A 16,412-nucleotide genomic window follows, 5' to 3' on the forward strand; every position below is an offset into this window, starting at 1 on the left:
GCTGGTGAGTTAAAGAGGAAAGAGCTGCTGAACACCAAAGACCATGTTTTTCTTTTTGCATTTGAATGATTGTTCACTTTTGAGCTGTTAACTCTACCAGCAAACTGGGCTCTTAGGTTAGAAATATTCAGGAGCTGGTGCATGACAGCTTTTGCAGACTTCAGCTCTTTGCTGCATGTTTGAAAAGTGAAGCCTGCTTTTGTGTGTGTGTGTATGTATATATGTATGTCTGTGTTGAGCTGGCATTTGGTTTTTTGGCTATCTCCCTGACTTTTTTTGCTCTTTGGAGAGAAGAGTGACAGCTGTCAGAGTGGCCATTACAATTCCAGGGTGGCTCTCAGTTGGCTGTTAACCTTCCATCCTCATGGTCTCTTAGATCAGCTTTGAGGTGAAGAGATTGTTTCTCTCCAAAATATTCTCAGCAGTTTCTGGCGCAGTGTTCGGCAGGACTTTATGAAGGATGGGTATTCTTTAGATAGATACAGCTGAGAGAAAAAGAGGGCCCCTCTTGAGAGCTGGAGTTTCTCTTTGGTCTGGTTGTTTGCTTGAGAGTCATTTTTGTCAGTCCTTGGGCAAACAAAGTGAATACCTGGGTTATGCACTCCTCAGGGTTTGAATACACATATATTGCATACCCTTCTCTCGCTAATCAGTGTGACACATTCCTTTGTTGGCAAACGGTTCCAAAACAAACACAATTAGTTCACTTAATTAGTGGGTCTGTGGGCTGCGCTTGGCAGGCTCTTTACATCCCGCTCAACAATACAGCACAACAGTTTGCTGCCTTGAATGTAAGGGTGGGCTCACAAAGTCATAAGCTTTCTAATGATATGTCCTTTCTCTGGCTTTTCTTGGGAGGTGGCCATTCTGCACAGATCTTAATGAAAGCTGTTATTCAGTAGTTAAACAATTTCTTAAAAATTGTCCCATCCTTTTGATGCCTCTTCCAGTCAGTTTGATTCTTCTGTCCCTCATTTCCCTCTTACCTGTCTTACCTGTATTTATATAATACTTAATCAGAGTTCTTTCAAAATTTCACCATTTCACCATGTTTTTGAAGGCCTTTAAATCAAGAGAACTATATTTAAAGCTTCCTGAATTAATTGCACATTTCATGGACCAAATTTTCACCTAATGTGAACTCTCACAGCTCTGCTTTTGCTGGAGCTCTGGCAACTTAAACAAACTGAGCATCTGCCTCCTATTTTATTTCTTGTATTAAATTTGCCCTGGGCTTAAATTTAGTGAGTAAACATATAAAATTACCATATTATATCACTTACTTTATATTACAGGTGTTGTGCAATGACTTTAAATATCCTTGGCTGTAAATTGGCTTGTTAGAGCTATCGTTGCCTATTAGCAAGCAGGCACTTCCCCTCAAGTTGCTCTGATTTTGCTTGTTCTTCACTAATGTGGGGAGGAGTTTGTTTCTTTCTCCTAAAATTAAAAAAAAAACCAACAACCAAACAACAGAAGTGAAGTCTGTGTAGCAGCACAGCTGCCTATAATAGTGGCTGTATTTGTTTTATTACTTAGACCAATTTTTAACAGTTTTTAAATCTTAAGGAATACTGAGAAAATTACCTTTGGAATGAGAATATAATTCATTAAAACATGTGTTCTGAGCCATCAGTTAATTAAGCATTTAGTATTTGGCGATTAATTAATTTAATTAATGGCTATGATAAGATTATTTTATGTTACCCAGTTAATAAAGTTTTGGTCTTGCCTGAGTGTTATCATCCTAGTGATTACTTTCACAGGCAATTAAATTTGTTGTGTTTTGCTGGTAAAGTTACTTGGTTGTCAAGAACAATTTAGTCCATTCCTTTCCTTTTATGTGCTGACTGTGGATGTATGTAAACCATGGAGAGTTGCTCTTTTGTGTTCATATTCATTTATCAAGGCTAAATTGTTTTCACTTTGCTAAGTTAATTTGTTCTGCTGCTCAGTTAAGACATGTAGACCTTTTAAGATACAAACCAGAAGACCCAAGTTTAAAATAGACTTGCCACAGAACAGGCTTGACTATATCAACCAGCTTGGATGCCTCCATAATCTTTGGCCACCATCCTGATAAGACCTGTGAATGTACTTTGCACATAGTGACAAGTCTTAATAAAGGCTCTGGGGCTGTGCATGCCAAAGTCTTTGCAAGGTTATGGCTTACTGTGTTATGGATGCTGTGTTACTGGGCAAATGCAACTTTGAGCATTTGGGAGAACGTTAAAGATAGATATTAGGTGGAGAGACTGAAATATGTACTGTACAGCATTTGCAGGAAGTAACTTGGCACAGGTCAAAGGCATCACTCAAAGTACATAATTTTCCCTCTTGCTTTGATTGGTTTGTCTTATGCTAGAAAGCCTCTCCCCAAGCCAGGCTCACCTGAGTTGTGCCAGTAGTTTAGTACCTAATTTTTGAAAGAGCTTAGCTTATGCTGATAGCTAGTTCAAAGCACTCTGAAGGGATCTGCTCAGCACTTCTCTGAGGAAGTGTGGGCACCTAAGTAGATGTTAAGTTCTCTTGGTAATTTAATTTATTGAATCTGTCAAAACTGATCAAAATCTTCTGGCCCAGATTGTCTTATTTTTGTTTGTGCAGGGTAGCACAGTAATATTATCTGGAATATGTAAAAAGAAAACAATCAAATATACCAGCTTTTCCATCAAGTATTGTCTTTTGCAACTGAATTAGCTTTGAGGGTCGGTTTTACTTGCCTCCTGTCAGAGTGGTTTTTAACTAGAACGTTCAGCCTAAAGGCAGATACTTATTTCAAGTAGGAAAGTCTCTGCAGTGTTGCCTTGTGCTCTTCCCTGCTGGCTGGACATGGCAACTATCTTGCTTATACTTTCTATTTTGCAGCTTCCTTGCTGTGCCTTCTTTTTCACTCTAGATATTTCCAACTTGCCAGTCAAGACCTTTTAATACTTTCTTCTTCTTTCTCATGCAAGATAGACTTCTCTGTCTCCCAAATATGGTTCCTTGAAGCTTTTTAGCCCATTAAAGCCAACACTGTCAACTCTTAAGTGCTCAGAAATTCTAAGATTACCTTACAAATTTGTTGTTTATATATGTACTTTACTTCTTTAAATGTTAAGTTTCTTTCTTCTACCTTGGATCCAGGTAGGCATGTCTTCAACGTTAATGTAGAGTTGTAAAGTCCGGTTGCCTTTGACTTTTTCTTTTATGAAAAGCAAAATCCTGGCTTAGTCACAGGATTTTTGGACTTGAGGCTTACAGAAAAATACAAAGTGATAGAATCAAATTATAATAGTGGAGGGCAATATGTTAATATTACTGTTAGTAGTATTGCCAGACTCTGCTTTTAAATCTTCAATCCCCACTTTGTGAATACAGTTTGTTAAGAATAGGAGAAGTAGAGGGGTGCAGTGCAGTTTGTGGTGTGGCAGTTGTGGAGGCAGAGGATATGTGCCTGAGCAACTTAAACACCTGAATTTCTGTGGCATTTCAGCCTCTCCAGTGCTTTACAAGTAATGGATCTATCATGTATAGGGCTTTTCCATGTTCCAGAGTAACTCAGCTCCACTGGCTGACGTGTAATCTCATGAGTTTCAAATTAAAAGTTTTAATACCGATTTTAGTGTCCCTTCACTGATTTCTTAGGAACTGCTGTTTACAGGTCACATTACTTGGCTTGGGATGTCTCTGAGCTTAACTCGCAGAGCACAGTACTGAGGTCAATAGTCAGTCCTCAGTTCTCCTGCTTGGATGCAAGTATGAAAATATATGTAGCTAATATAGCATAAATCCCTGAACCCACAGCTGGGAAGAAGCTGAGGACACGCTTCCCTCCGTAATCAGGAGTGACACAGCTTTGCGAAGAGGGCTCTGGGAGCTGCAGGATCCCGTTGCTCCTGCTTGACCCTGCTGCTGTGTCCAGTGCAATATCTCAGCCTGTGCACACCCCTGTAGGAGGAGAGCAGGTGGTTAAATCAAGCTGTTCTTGTTCAGCCCTGGCCTGTAGCAAGTTGTTCTGTGAGCACCCAAAATGAAGGCCTGCTTTGCCATTTCTCTGGATGTAACAATGGAAGAGTTGACACTGAAGCTCCCCTCCCCTGGAGCAGCACTGGTGGTTTTCCCTTCCCTCCAGAGCTTCCCACTTTTCCCCTCACTTGTGAGGCTTTAATATCTCTGACCACTTTGCACATCTGCTGGATGCAGTTGACCTTGGCAGTGGGTGCTGGCATGACAGGATGAGGGGCATGAAATGGCACAGATGGGTGAGCCAGGATGGAGGTTTATTCACTCATCTTCCCTGCTGCCTAGAGTGCTTCTTCAGCATCTCAGTCTAGCCCATGCTGCGTAAAAGGGAACAGAGCCCGGTCCAGCAGTTTTCATGCTGGGATACTGGGTGGTGTGTCCTTTGGCCATCCTGGGGTGGCATTACTAGAGCAGCAGGGGTGGTGGTGTTCACAGACACCATGTCTGTTTAGACTGGTCCCTGCAGCTGCTCTGGAGGTGCAAGCCATGGGTGCTGTACTTGGGCAGTCCCACCAGTGCAGTCTGGTGGTCACTGTACACCCCTTGCTGGCTGCCCTCTCTAAGCAGCTCATCCCTCTGCGTTGCTTCCCCCAGCACATCAGCTGCTTTCTGTTGTTTCTGCACCCTCCAGGGCCAGCCTGGGACCCAGTCATGCCATTATAAACAAGGAGTGTCTTCAGGCTCTGCTGGCTTATCAAGGGTGACCCCTTTCTCATGAGCAGGTGGATGGAAAGGAAAACTGTGACTGTGCTTTGAATCACAACCAGTTCCCTGAACACTGAATTAATAATTTAGACTGAATTTCAGATATATAATAACTTGAGGGACTGGGTAGTGAGTTCTTCCTTGTTTTCCGCTTCAGAGGCAAAGTTTTCAAAACCAAGTCTGAAAAGTATTAACAGTTTTTAAGTACAGTATATAAAAACCCCCCGTAGCTGTGTCTAGTAGAGGCCATGTCTGTCATACAAGGTATTACCTTAACAAGCTCCTTATAGGGACAGATCAATGTCATATTAGTGCCAGCTTTCTTCCATTCATTTACTATGTGGGCATCCCTCCCTAGGCAGGCTCCTTGCATTGGTTTCTAGGCAACTGGAATAATATTTCTGCACGTGTGTGTCAGGCATTGATTGCCTTTGGGGCTTTTTTTGTGTTGTAAGTGAACACAGGCTAGTCCTTTTTCCTTTTCTTTGTGTTCTGCTAAAGGCTCAGATTTTTGAAGGGCCCGTCTGTGATATTCATAGCTGAGCAATTCAGAAATACTTGCAGACAGGCAGGTATGTGTAGTGTGGGATGGTAATCATGCTGGAATCCCCAGGCAAGGATTGCTTCAGCTAGTGTGGTTCACTCTTCCGAGGTTTTTAATAGGCAAGTTACAGGTGATTTAGTGTTTTGGATGCTTGGTGAAGGTTTAGCATCATCTAAGGAAAACATAATGAACAACCCCATTTAATCCTGTTTTTACTCTGCATGGTGGGAAAGAAGATATTGAAGAGTTTAATCAGTGAAGGGTTTGGCCCTAAATCAATCCGTGCTGAAGTTCATTTCAAGGGATTACTCACTTGACCAAATGTGTGCAAGGTCTGGCACAAAGGAAGTGAATTTTTTTAATGAAAAAATGAAAGCTAATATATAAAATTACAAAAGAAAGGGTGGTGGGTGAATATGGCACTGCAGTGAGACAGGGGAGCTCTTTGCCCTTCTCAGGTCTGCTAGGAGCCCCTGGCTGACCTTGAGCCAAGCCAGTTCACCTCTTGCTTCCTGTTGTGAGGTGGGAATGGTGGTATACCTGGTACAGCCAGTTAGGTACAGCCCATGTGCATGGGACTGAAGGTATCCTAATAAACCTTGTTGGTTCCAGCAGCTTTATCCCAACACAGTCCCACTGGTAAGTCTGTCAACCAGTAAGGTTCCTAGAAGACAAAACCCCTGTCTGTCAGATGACAACCTGGGCCACCTGTTGATCACCCCTGCTTTATTTTGTCTGTTTAAGGTGAAAGGTCTTTGAGGCTTCTTTGTGTTGTACCCACCACTTTGGGCACCTGATCCTGCTCAGGGGCACTTAAAGATGGTGCAGTACAGAGGAGAAACATGAGCATAATCAATTGCTCGTGCAGCACCTAGAATTACTTGAGCCATAATCCTGTGAAAAATAGGTGGGAAGCATGAGAAGAACATGCCAGAATTTACAATTTACTAAATATTGATATGTTTCAAATGCCCAGACTTAATGGGAGATACTAACTTCGGCATTTTCTCAGCATACAAGGAATGATTATATGCTTTTAATGTAGAAAGGCTTTTCTTTTGTAACTAGTAATGATAATAATAAGAGCATTATAATGCCTGTCTGGCTGTGGAGAGCTTTGCCCTTTCTTGTACACTTCCCAGTGCAATAGAAATTGTTTAGAGGATTGAATAATTCTCTGCTTTTTTTTTTTTTTTTACTCTGCACAAGTAAAACTTCCTTAAAACATAAAACACCCCCTAAAGTCTCAACAGAAACTGAGTTAGGTCAGGAAAGAGGGGAAAAAAAGAGAAAACACCAAAATAGAGAGGAAGCTATTTCAGCTGCCTTCTTAGAAGACTAGAAGTCTGAATGAAAACAACATGCACTGTTCACTAAGTCTTCAAATACTGTTTGAAAAATAGCAAGATGCTATTAATGTGCAGTGTCACAATATCATTCATTAAAGAAGGAAACATGAAAGGCCTGAATGGCTATGGGCTCATCAGCTTATTATCAGTGGTGAATAGCATTCTCACAAAGGATGTAGGGACTTCTTGGCCTCTAGACAAAGAATAAGTCAGGATTCAGAAATAGCACCTGAATTGTGAATTACCTATGACAACAACAAGGGTTAAGGGAAAGATAAGTAAGTGTAGTGAACTATTAAGTGAGCCTTTTATAGGCTACAAAATATATTTTATTCCTCCAGAGAAATAAAATAATTTTTATATATATTGAGGCTTGAAAACAACAAAAAACCCCATGAAATTCACATATGGAGATAAAATTAGATCTCAAGATTATCTAGGAAGCAATCTGTTTGTAATACTCTAAAAAGGAATATAATGTTGGTGCAGTGTTTGGTATCACTGGAGAATTTCTCACAGTGAGATTAGAAATGGTCAACCAGTCGGCATTCCAGGGGCAGTTAAGACTGACTGTATTTGATATGAGGAAAAATAAAGCTGTGTAGGTGGCTTGGGGTTGTATAGCTCCACCACTTTAAAAAGAGTAACTTGCCAGTTGGCACAAAAGCAGAGCAAGATCAACATTGCCCCCCTGCCCTGGTGACTTTTTTTGTCAGTGAGGGGGACACAGGCATGCAGTGAAGGCTGATACGGGTGTCCTCTCTACTTGTTCCTGTGCAGAGCTAGAGGCAGCTTTGTTCTCCAAGTCAGAGCACCCTTCCTCCAGGCTGCTGCTTTGTTGTCATCTGCACCCCTTGGCTGGGCTCAGCCTTCCCCAGAGAAGGCAGAAAATAAGTCTTCAGAGCAGCAGTCAGGGGTGGGGGCACCAGAATGGACCAACCATGGCAGCAGTGGGTGCCAGTGCAGTGACTGTCAGATCAGGGCTGGCTGGCTGGCTGCTCTGCCTCTGCTTAGTGCCTGACAGTGTGGGGTCCTGGGCAGAGCTTCAGCTACTGCACCAGCTCTAATGAATAACAGTTCAGACAGTTTTTCTCTCTGTTTTGATTCTGAGCGATGGGAAAAATGTTTGTTAATCTTTTCCACTGAGCTTATTTCTGAAAAATGAATTCATACTAATTTGAACACCATCAGTCTTTGTTTGCTCTGCTGATGGCCTTTGACTTGAGAGAGCAGGTGTGCTGGCTCCTCTCTCATCCTGCTCAATCCATTTCAGCAGTAACTTCTGATAGGTTTTGTCATTTCCATGCCTGCTGTAGAGAAATATTGGGCTAGCATAGGGAGTGGCGATGCGAGAGCTCAAAATTACACTCCTCATCAATCATTACCCTCTAGCAACTTCCAGGGCACTGTAAACTGCTGACTAACAAGGGAGAATTAGCTTGATAAAATCACCATTAGTGTCAGTTCAGAGTGGTGTAAAGTTTTAAAGACACTGCTGTCTTCTGTCTCTTCTTTGCCCATTAGTGTGTCTGTTTGTGGCGATCCCAACCCAGCAAAGCACGTAAGCACACTTAATGGAAGGCAGATCGTTAATCGCAAAGAAATCACTGGGATATGAGTCCTAAGCGTGTGTTCACGTGCTTCAGTGAATAAGGGCAATAACACACACTCTCTGAGCACAGAAACTGTAAATATCTCTGTGTGAGATGGTTTCTTGATTCAAAACCAGATTTAGACTCTGTAGCTGGACTGAGAAATACAACAGTCAAGTTTTACTGCAAGAGAGCATGGAAGCCAGTAGATACACTGCTTTATACTTAGCCTCATTCACCTTCCTTTTCTTACTCATATTTGAGTTTTATCAGTTTATGCTAGTTAGAAATGTGCCTCCTTAAATCTCTGCACAGCCTTCTCAAAGCTCTGCAGTTACTAAAATTTAGGCCATGTTTGGACCCATGCATAAAACTTCAAGTGCAGCCAGACCATGAACAGTTTTTTTAAAAGTTACAGGTGAGATGCAGCTGATATGGACTTCTCTCAGTATTGTCAAACCACATGCCCAATACTGCAGTTGGCATTATGGCTTCTCAATTTTGGGGGGTTTCTTCATGTTTTCAATTTTTCTTCACAGTCTTGAAGACAAGAACCTTACTTCTATGAAAAATAGGTTCAAAGCAAACCAACAAAAAACCCCACTAAAGTTATAACAATGGACACTTGGACTCTCATATACAATAGCTACAAGAAAGGGGAAAAAAGTGCAAGGCATTTCAAGATGTCTTACAGAATCACCAAGGGTGACCAGAATCCCTTATTTGAGTTTCAGAATTGCTCTAAAGTTTGATGTTTTGTTGCTTATATTATTTGATTATCCAACTGAAATCCAAGACGTTTCACCTCTGCCAGTCCTCCTTTTACTTTTTCCTTTGGTTACAAAGCTGTAGCAACTTAACTCATGATACAGATAGTTATTTGCATTGAAAGGCTAAGAATGTCCAATTGTTTAGTTGTAGCCCACTCAGGATCACCAGATACTTCATTGCTCAACATCCATTTGCAACTGGGGCTTGATCTGCTGTGACATTAAGTTCATTGCCTCACAGTGCCCTGAAAGTAAACCAGTCATCTTGTTTGAGCAGTTGATTTGTTTGAAGTCTTAATGTCACATTTGAGAACAGAATAGCACAGCTTTGAATGCCAGAAGCATAGCTCAGTGTGTTGATCAATTGATCAACATATATCAGTTGTGTTGATCTAGTCCAGTCTTCCACAGGACACAGAGCAGACAATATCACCTACCTCTGTTTCATTTTCCACTTTGTGAAATGACAGCTTCTTCTGCTGTTGCAGTGGACTGTTCTTTACTCTTTCTGGAACAGCTGACCAGTGGAGCTTCAGTGAGGAATATGTCATATCACGACTGTTGCAAATCACAGAGGCTGTTTCTGCAAATGCTAAAATATACCTTACTGGAAAATAATATTGTTACTCCTCATTTACAAACCAAAGCAAGACTTGTCTTTCATAAAACAAAGTTGATGTCTTTTCAGTGATACACCTGAATGCTAGTTACTAAGAAGGTAAGTTTTAATCCTTCTAAAAATTTGTCTGTGAAGTAGAAGTGCTAGGACAGATTCTCAGCAACTGCTAAATGGATGCAAGTCAACTTATTTTAGTGGTCCTGAGTAGCTTTACACTAGCAGAGGTGTGGGCATGCCAGTGTCTTTCACAATGCCACTCTTATGAAGCATAATGCTCTTTGAGCTCCCAGAATGGTTTCAAGGCATACCTACTGCCCTCAGCCCACGTGAAGCCTGTTGCATGCTCTGGTCCTATTTTGTGATTCAATTTTGACACTGATTTGTGTTTGCAGGTGTGAAAGCTGTGGTGCTGTCTTCCACTCTGAGTGCAAAGTGAAGGCTGTACCATGCCCCAGGTGTGTGCGTAAAGAATTGCAGAAGAAGCAGAAATCCTTCTGGAGGCAGCTGAATATGGACGAGAACTTTGAAGAGTCTTGCAACATGTTTGAATTGTCATATCAGAACACATGAGTTCCTTAAGGCAATGGCCAGCCTGAAGAGAATCCCTCTCCCAGCTGCCAGCTCAAGCAAATTCTCAGCTTAGACAGGCAGAAATTTTTTTGAAAAATACTACCTGACCTTCTTCATCTGTGAACAAGAGCTGCCAAAGTGGCCATAAAGCCTTGTTGGCTTTGAAATACCAATGGCTGAACTGCACTGAAGTCCAGCCGTTAGCTCTCATACAAAATGTGGTTTACGTGAAATGCTTTAGGTCTAGCTAATTAAGTACCCAACTTTCTTTTCCACCTCTGGAGAAGACTTTATCTCAAGGCAGAAAATACTTGCTGCCACGACTGCATTATTTTTTATGTTGTTCATTTAGAATTGATGAATCATCTACTTATTTATGTGTATTATTTATTTATTAGTAGCCTTGGCAGGGGTTCTGGTGAGGTGTTTCACAGAACCCAATAGAGCAGGAATTAATTTAAATCCTCTGTCCCCTTCTGTTATGGGCATGTGGTTCCATTTCCTCATGTTTTCAGAGAACTATCTTAAAGGATCAGTGCATTTACGTTTTAGAGGATCTCCTTGCCAAGGAGAAAGGATCTCCCATCAAACCTTACTCGGGGGGCTTACAAACGTAAGATGCAGAATAATTCCTTCAGTTATGTTTATATATTTATAACCACCCCAGTGAACTACTTCAGATAAGCATAGGACTTGCTATTCTTTTTGTTCAGGCTGGGAATATCAGTTCAGCTCTGTCACTGAAGTCCATTGAGATTTTCACTGGTTACTCTTGATTTATGGGAGGCCGTGTCCTCATCCGTAGTAACGTGATGTTGGTTCTCCTCCTTCCAGTCTGAAACTTTAAGGCATTTTAAGTGTTCACATTGGTTTTCTTTTTATTTCATGACGTTTACTTTAAATGTTTTTCTAATCTGAACCTGTTAAACTGATAGTCAGGAAAGTGGTCTTGCCCATTTTAGTTAGAAAGTACCTCCAAAATTGTGAAACACTAGTTTGCTGTTTTCATACACAACTTGTGTCCTGCATTCTCTTTGAGCTCCAAGACATTTATAGTTCTGTAATGACTTCTTCCATGGTGGAGAGTGAAGTTCCTCGAGGTATGATTCTGCTGCACACACCTGGAACACAGGGAAGTATTAAACACAGTAAATTATTTTGTAAAGGAAAGTACATGATGGATTTAACTGGGAAGGTGTGTGTCGTTACTGGCAGTATGTTTAATTCATGGCGAGTTCACCTTCAATGAGCAGTTAGATTGTCTTCCCCCATTTCACATTCTTAACTCTTTTTCACCCCCTGCAGTGATATGTGTATTACATACATATGAAAGCATTCATATATGTATACACACACACATCTATATACAGAAAGCAAATAATGGTTTCAGGAGAATAATGCCAGTTGCATGTGTCTTTCTCCTCTCCTCTCACATAGGTTTGTGAAAATACAGAATACTGATTTTTGCTTCCTATATAATCTGCAGACTGTTGTATTCAAGGCAGAAAGCAGTTTTGATTGTCGAAGCATCTCACTAATTGCTGAAGTATTTTAAATAAAAGAACAGGGTACATCATGCTTACATTAAAAGGTAAAATGCTACAATGAGTTGCCTTGTACTGGAATGTAAGTGGTTAACTTTTCCAGCTTCCAGTCAAAGAAAAAGTAACTGAATCTGAGCTTTCTCAAATTTGAGTGCAACTACTATATACATAGAAGCATGTTTATATCTGTATGCATTAGACAACCAGTGCCTTTCCTTTCCAGAAATCCTTCTTTCATTGGGATTCTTTAGAAGGAAGTGAGGGTTTTTCCATGTTCTTGGCAAAGTGCTGTAGGGATTCCCATACTTAATAAACTTGATGAATCATGAACCTTTGTCACTAAAATTAATACTTCCCATACACAGTGGTGTCTCTGTCTCAGCTCACTGTTCCTCATGTGAAATGAGTTGCTTTTGGCTATCACCCTTAAAGGTATAATGTTCCTTGCAAATCCATTCCCATGCAAAGAATTCCCTGTGTGTTCAGAAATGCAAACACTGGGGAAGTATTGTAGAATTAGTCAGGCAAACAGGAACTGCACTGGTACTGGCTGAATAAACAGAACGCTCCCATGTTGTTCAGCTTGTGTCACTACAATTACTCCTGTGGCAAAGTCAGTAGCTCTGAAAGTGTCAGAATCTGGCAGACACTATTTTGAATTATCTGTAGACATAATGTTAGGTCATTAAAGAAAAAATGGTGGTGTTTTCACATCACCATGCTCTGGTATTTATGATACCTCACAGTGCTGTTCATGTCCAGCTCAGTTTAGAGAAGGCTGCTTGAGTGCACTGTCAAAAACCATATGGAGTCAAGGAATCAAGGTTCAGACATTGCAAACTATTAGTTACTTTGACAGATGGCCTATCTCCAAAGTACCAGTCATGTGGGTGGTTAGATACTGGAATTGAATTCTGGAATAACAACATAGACAGCATTGGAGTCGCTCTGGGTTTGTACAGGTATTACAGAACAGTTTCTTTGCTAACAGAGATTTACAGGATAAAAATAGTATGATGTTGGCAAAACTGCTGAAATTAGTCATGGGTCTGAAGCCACTGCCATTACCAATAGCATAGAGCAAAAGCATGTTATGGTATTCTGTCAGAGCCCAGCGCTTTATGTAAAAGGATACTGTACAATACAGATCATCTTACTTGCTTTAAAATCCAATGTTGTTGTAAACCAGCTAGTTCCTAAAATGAATAGACATTCATTTTTACTTTGGAAAACTTTCACAGTAGCTCTAGGAGCAGGCTGTAATGTGGAAGATTATGTCCTCTCAGGGATGCCTAGCTCCTAACCAAAAACAGTTATTCCTCATGAATGGGTAAGATAAAGTATTCTGTCACCAATTTTTGTAAGCATAATGAAAGGCTTAATTCTGCCCTCAGTCGATTTTCTTGCAAGAGCCATCTGCAAGCAGGAGCCTCAGCCTGGGGTTCTGCAGGTGGTTTGGGTTTCAGACAGCGCTGTACCCTTGCATGGTTGTCTCTGCTGTACTAACAGTGCTCCATGCTGGTCCCCACTGCTACTCCCTGCCCGTTCTGCAGCCCACAGCCTGCACGGGGCTCTGCTCTGCAGCCTTCTGGATGAGCATCAGCTGGTAAAGTTCCTGGGGTCTTTGCAGATTGCACGACTCTGTCTGCACCCCACCCCCACCCCAGGTGAAATTATGTATTAGTACTTCCAGTCTTGTCCTACCCACGCATGAAATAAATTGGAACAATGCTATTTCATTGTGAATCAATAATAAAATATGCTGTTTGTCTTCTTCAAAGAGAAGATGCTTTCATAGCTGACTGAGGAGGAATTGATCTGTTATCCAGTTACTGCTTTAGCATTTGTACAGAACTTACCAATGTAGAAATAGGATGCTTCACTGCAGTGGACTATAGCTTCACACTCTACAGGTACTTATATTTGTTAGCCTGGTATTATTTTAATCTAGGGCACTATAGAGATCCTTATTCAAGTCTTTTCCTCTTTAAGCTGACCATCTACCTTTAATGGGAAGATGGGCCTACCTAGGGGATGCAAACTGCAGCTCTTTCTTTATTATCAATCTATGAAAAGAGAAATTTGTATTGCTTGTGTAGGAATCTTCCTATTGCTTTTTTGGAATTTTTTTTTGTCTGTCTTATGTGGTGGAAAATGATGGGTTCATGATGTGACAAAACATCCTGGCTGGGACATATCAATATGAGCTCACTGCTAGGATTGATAAGAATTGGCAGGTGTGAGGGAAGATACTTTTTGGTGAGGAACTTAAGTTTTTCACAGTACTCCACAGGCTCTGATGGCCCTGTTAGGAGTGAATCATCAGGGTATCTCTAGAGCTCCTCTTGTCAAGGCTTCTCTTATTATTAGGATAGTGTGTGTATTATAATGGATTGATGATAATGTCCTGAAAGATTTTGTAGAAGAGCAGAGGATGTCTGTGTACAATGAAATGGGGAAGCTGCCCAGTTGAATTTTGCTTTTTAGCAACAGAAGCCACTGAGTTTCCTAGGCTTCTCAAGGTCACTGCCTGGATTGCAGCTGACTGTTGATCTGTATAAAGGAAATTAATTGAATAATCATCACAATCTTCTCATTTTTTTTCTGCTGCTCAGCTGCAAGCCAGTCTCCCCTCTCTCTCCACTGTGTCCCTGTCCTTACTCACAGTACTGAGCCTATAGCCAGACTTGGAGCTTCATAGCTCATTGTGTAGCTTTTTGAACTGGTTGAGTCCAGTCATTCTGTCCTTCATAATTTGCCTTCCAGTTTTCCCTTCCCAGTAGGAGTGCCTTACAGTACTGTATATTAGCATCTCTCTTCCTGTTTTGGATTTCCTGATTGCATCTGCTGTTGGATTAACTTGTAGACTTAAACTGAAACTCTCCTGTGGCAGTGCCTGCTCTTTGCAGGGGCAGCTGAGTAATCAGTCTGCTTGTTCTGCCCTCATGAAGTGAGCTCTATAGGCTGCATATACCAGCTCTGAAGATACCATGCTGTGTGGGAACTCCTCACTTTTGCTCATTTTGGTGCCTTAAATTTTGAGAAGTGAATAATTTTTTTAGAAATGCTCTGCCACGGTGCAACATGTTTGGCATTGGAGCTTGAAACCCTTGCTCATGACAGTTTCCATCTTGCTAGGAATGGTAACCATAAAATTTGTTTACTATCTATGCTTTGTGAGGGCACTATGAGAGAGGATAGTGTGGAGATGGTATTGGTTCTTAGTATGTGTATTTTTGAGACTCACTGGGCTGCTTAGCCTGAGATTGCAGTTGTGCAAGACCTTCAGAAGCAGTGCATATATAATAATGTCAAGTACAGGGAATTAAAACAGGTTCAGGTCACATGCAGTTTTGCTCCTCCTGGAACCCCTGGCCAGTCCACACCACGTGGGCAGGGACTCCCATACAGTGCTGCCTGCTCACTTGCACAGCAGGGTCCAGTGCTGTGGGAGTGAAGACATTTCCTCAAAGCTCAATTTCAATGCAGCCTGGCTCCCAGAAGGCTGACCCAGTGAGGGTTTGGTCGTCCTTACCTTAGAGAGAAGGTTAACCTGATGAAATTTTAGCATTGTTTGCTAAAGTATGTGGCACGTGTCAGCCTGGGCCACGTGTCCATAGTGACTGTGATCTTACAAGTCCACATTTGACACCAGTAGCAGGAATCCCGTTTGACAACAGCAGTGCTGTTCTGCAATTTAGCAATACAGTGAGGAGACAGTCTGGATAATAATGTGCAAAGTCCTTCTTTACCTGAAAAACCTGGTGTGGCCATGATGGCTTGAGTCATATCTTAAAATGCCAATTTCACCCAAATTTCTTAGGGTGGCCATTAATCCAAATTGCAAAGATGCCACTTGTGGTCAGCATCAGAGATATCTAGGTCTGGAGAGCTATCAGCTGTGTAGGACCAAAGTGTATTAGACTTTGTGCACAAGTGTCAGTGGCTCAATTGTTTATTTATTCCTGTCTAGTCCACATGTTAAACCAATATAAATCCTTGAATACACAGCATTGTTTTGGTGGAAAAAGGAATTGTTGATTCAGTTTTGTTTATGCACTTGTCTACCAAGTTGATTTTGCTTATATTAAACTGTGCTTTCAGGCTGATTTTTAATCAATACCTGTGATAGCAAGTTACCTTATACCAGTCCCTGCTATACTTGAGGTAAGCAAAAATAAGAATTCATGAGCAAAATTAAGTATTAAGTGATAAAGGCAGCTTCCAAATCAATTTCAGCTGAGGCAGTTAAAAGCCAGGGAAAGTCGGGTGTGAGCAGCAGAGCACAGTGGCTGATGTGGTCCCTGGCAGCCTGGGCTTTCCCTCCTGCCAGAGCACCAGCTCACCTGCACCACTTTCAGTGAATTTTAGCATTGCTGGCAGTGCACTCCAAGTTTTTTGAATACCATTATGTATGTGTGCTACTCTGTTAACTTATTTGCAACATCATTATGTGTGTTTCATTGTTCTTGTGTTTGCATTGTTGTTTTGGTTTTTTTACTTTTGACAAGGATTTTTTTTAATTATCTGCAACTACTGGGCAATAGTCTTAATTTATTATTGATGTGTAATGATGTTATAATTTAAATCCATTGAGTTGAATTGCTTGTTGACACTTGAGCAGGGTTTATTTGGGTTCACTTGTGACTGCATCAGAGCACCAGTCCCTCCTGTATAAAGGCAACTCTCAATAAACACTAAAAAAATGTTA

At 41.2% G+C, this 16,412-nt stretch overlaps 1 protein-coding gene across 4 annotated transcripts in view; it reads left to right on the forward strand.

The window, feature by feature from the left end:
• PLEKHM3 (pleckstrin homology domain containing M3) overlaps window positions 1–16,412 on the forward strand; it is an 84,151-nt gene extending 67,739 nt beyond the window's left edge. For all 4 annotated transcript variants that reach the window (XM_069022198.1, XM_069022200.1, XM_069022197.1 and 1 more), the window contains one exon: window positions 9,980–16,412. In XM_069022198.1, the coding sequence (XP_068878299.1) occupies window positions 9,980–10,157 (178 nt within the window). In that variant the 3' untranslated portion in view covers window positions 10,158–16,412. The remainder of the gene's footprint in view (window positions 1–9,979) is intronic.

The sequence above is a fragment of the Aphelocoma coerulescens genome, chromosome 7 (genome assembly GCF_041296385.1).
Source record: "Aphelocoma coerulescens isolate FSJ_1873_10779 chromosome 7, UR_Acoe_1.0, whole genome shotgun sequence".
NCBI lineage: Eukaryota > Metazoa > Chordata > Aves > Passeriformes > Corvidae > Aphelocoma > Aphelocoma coerulescens.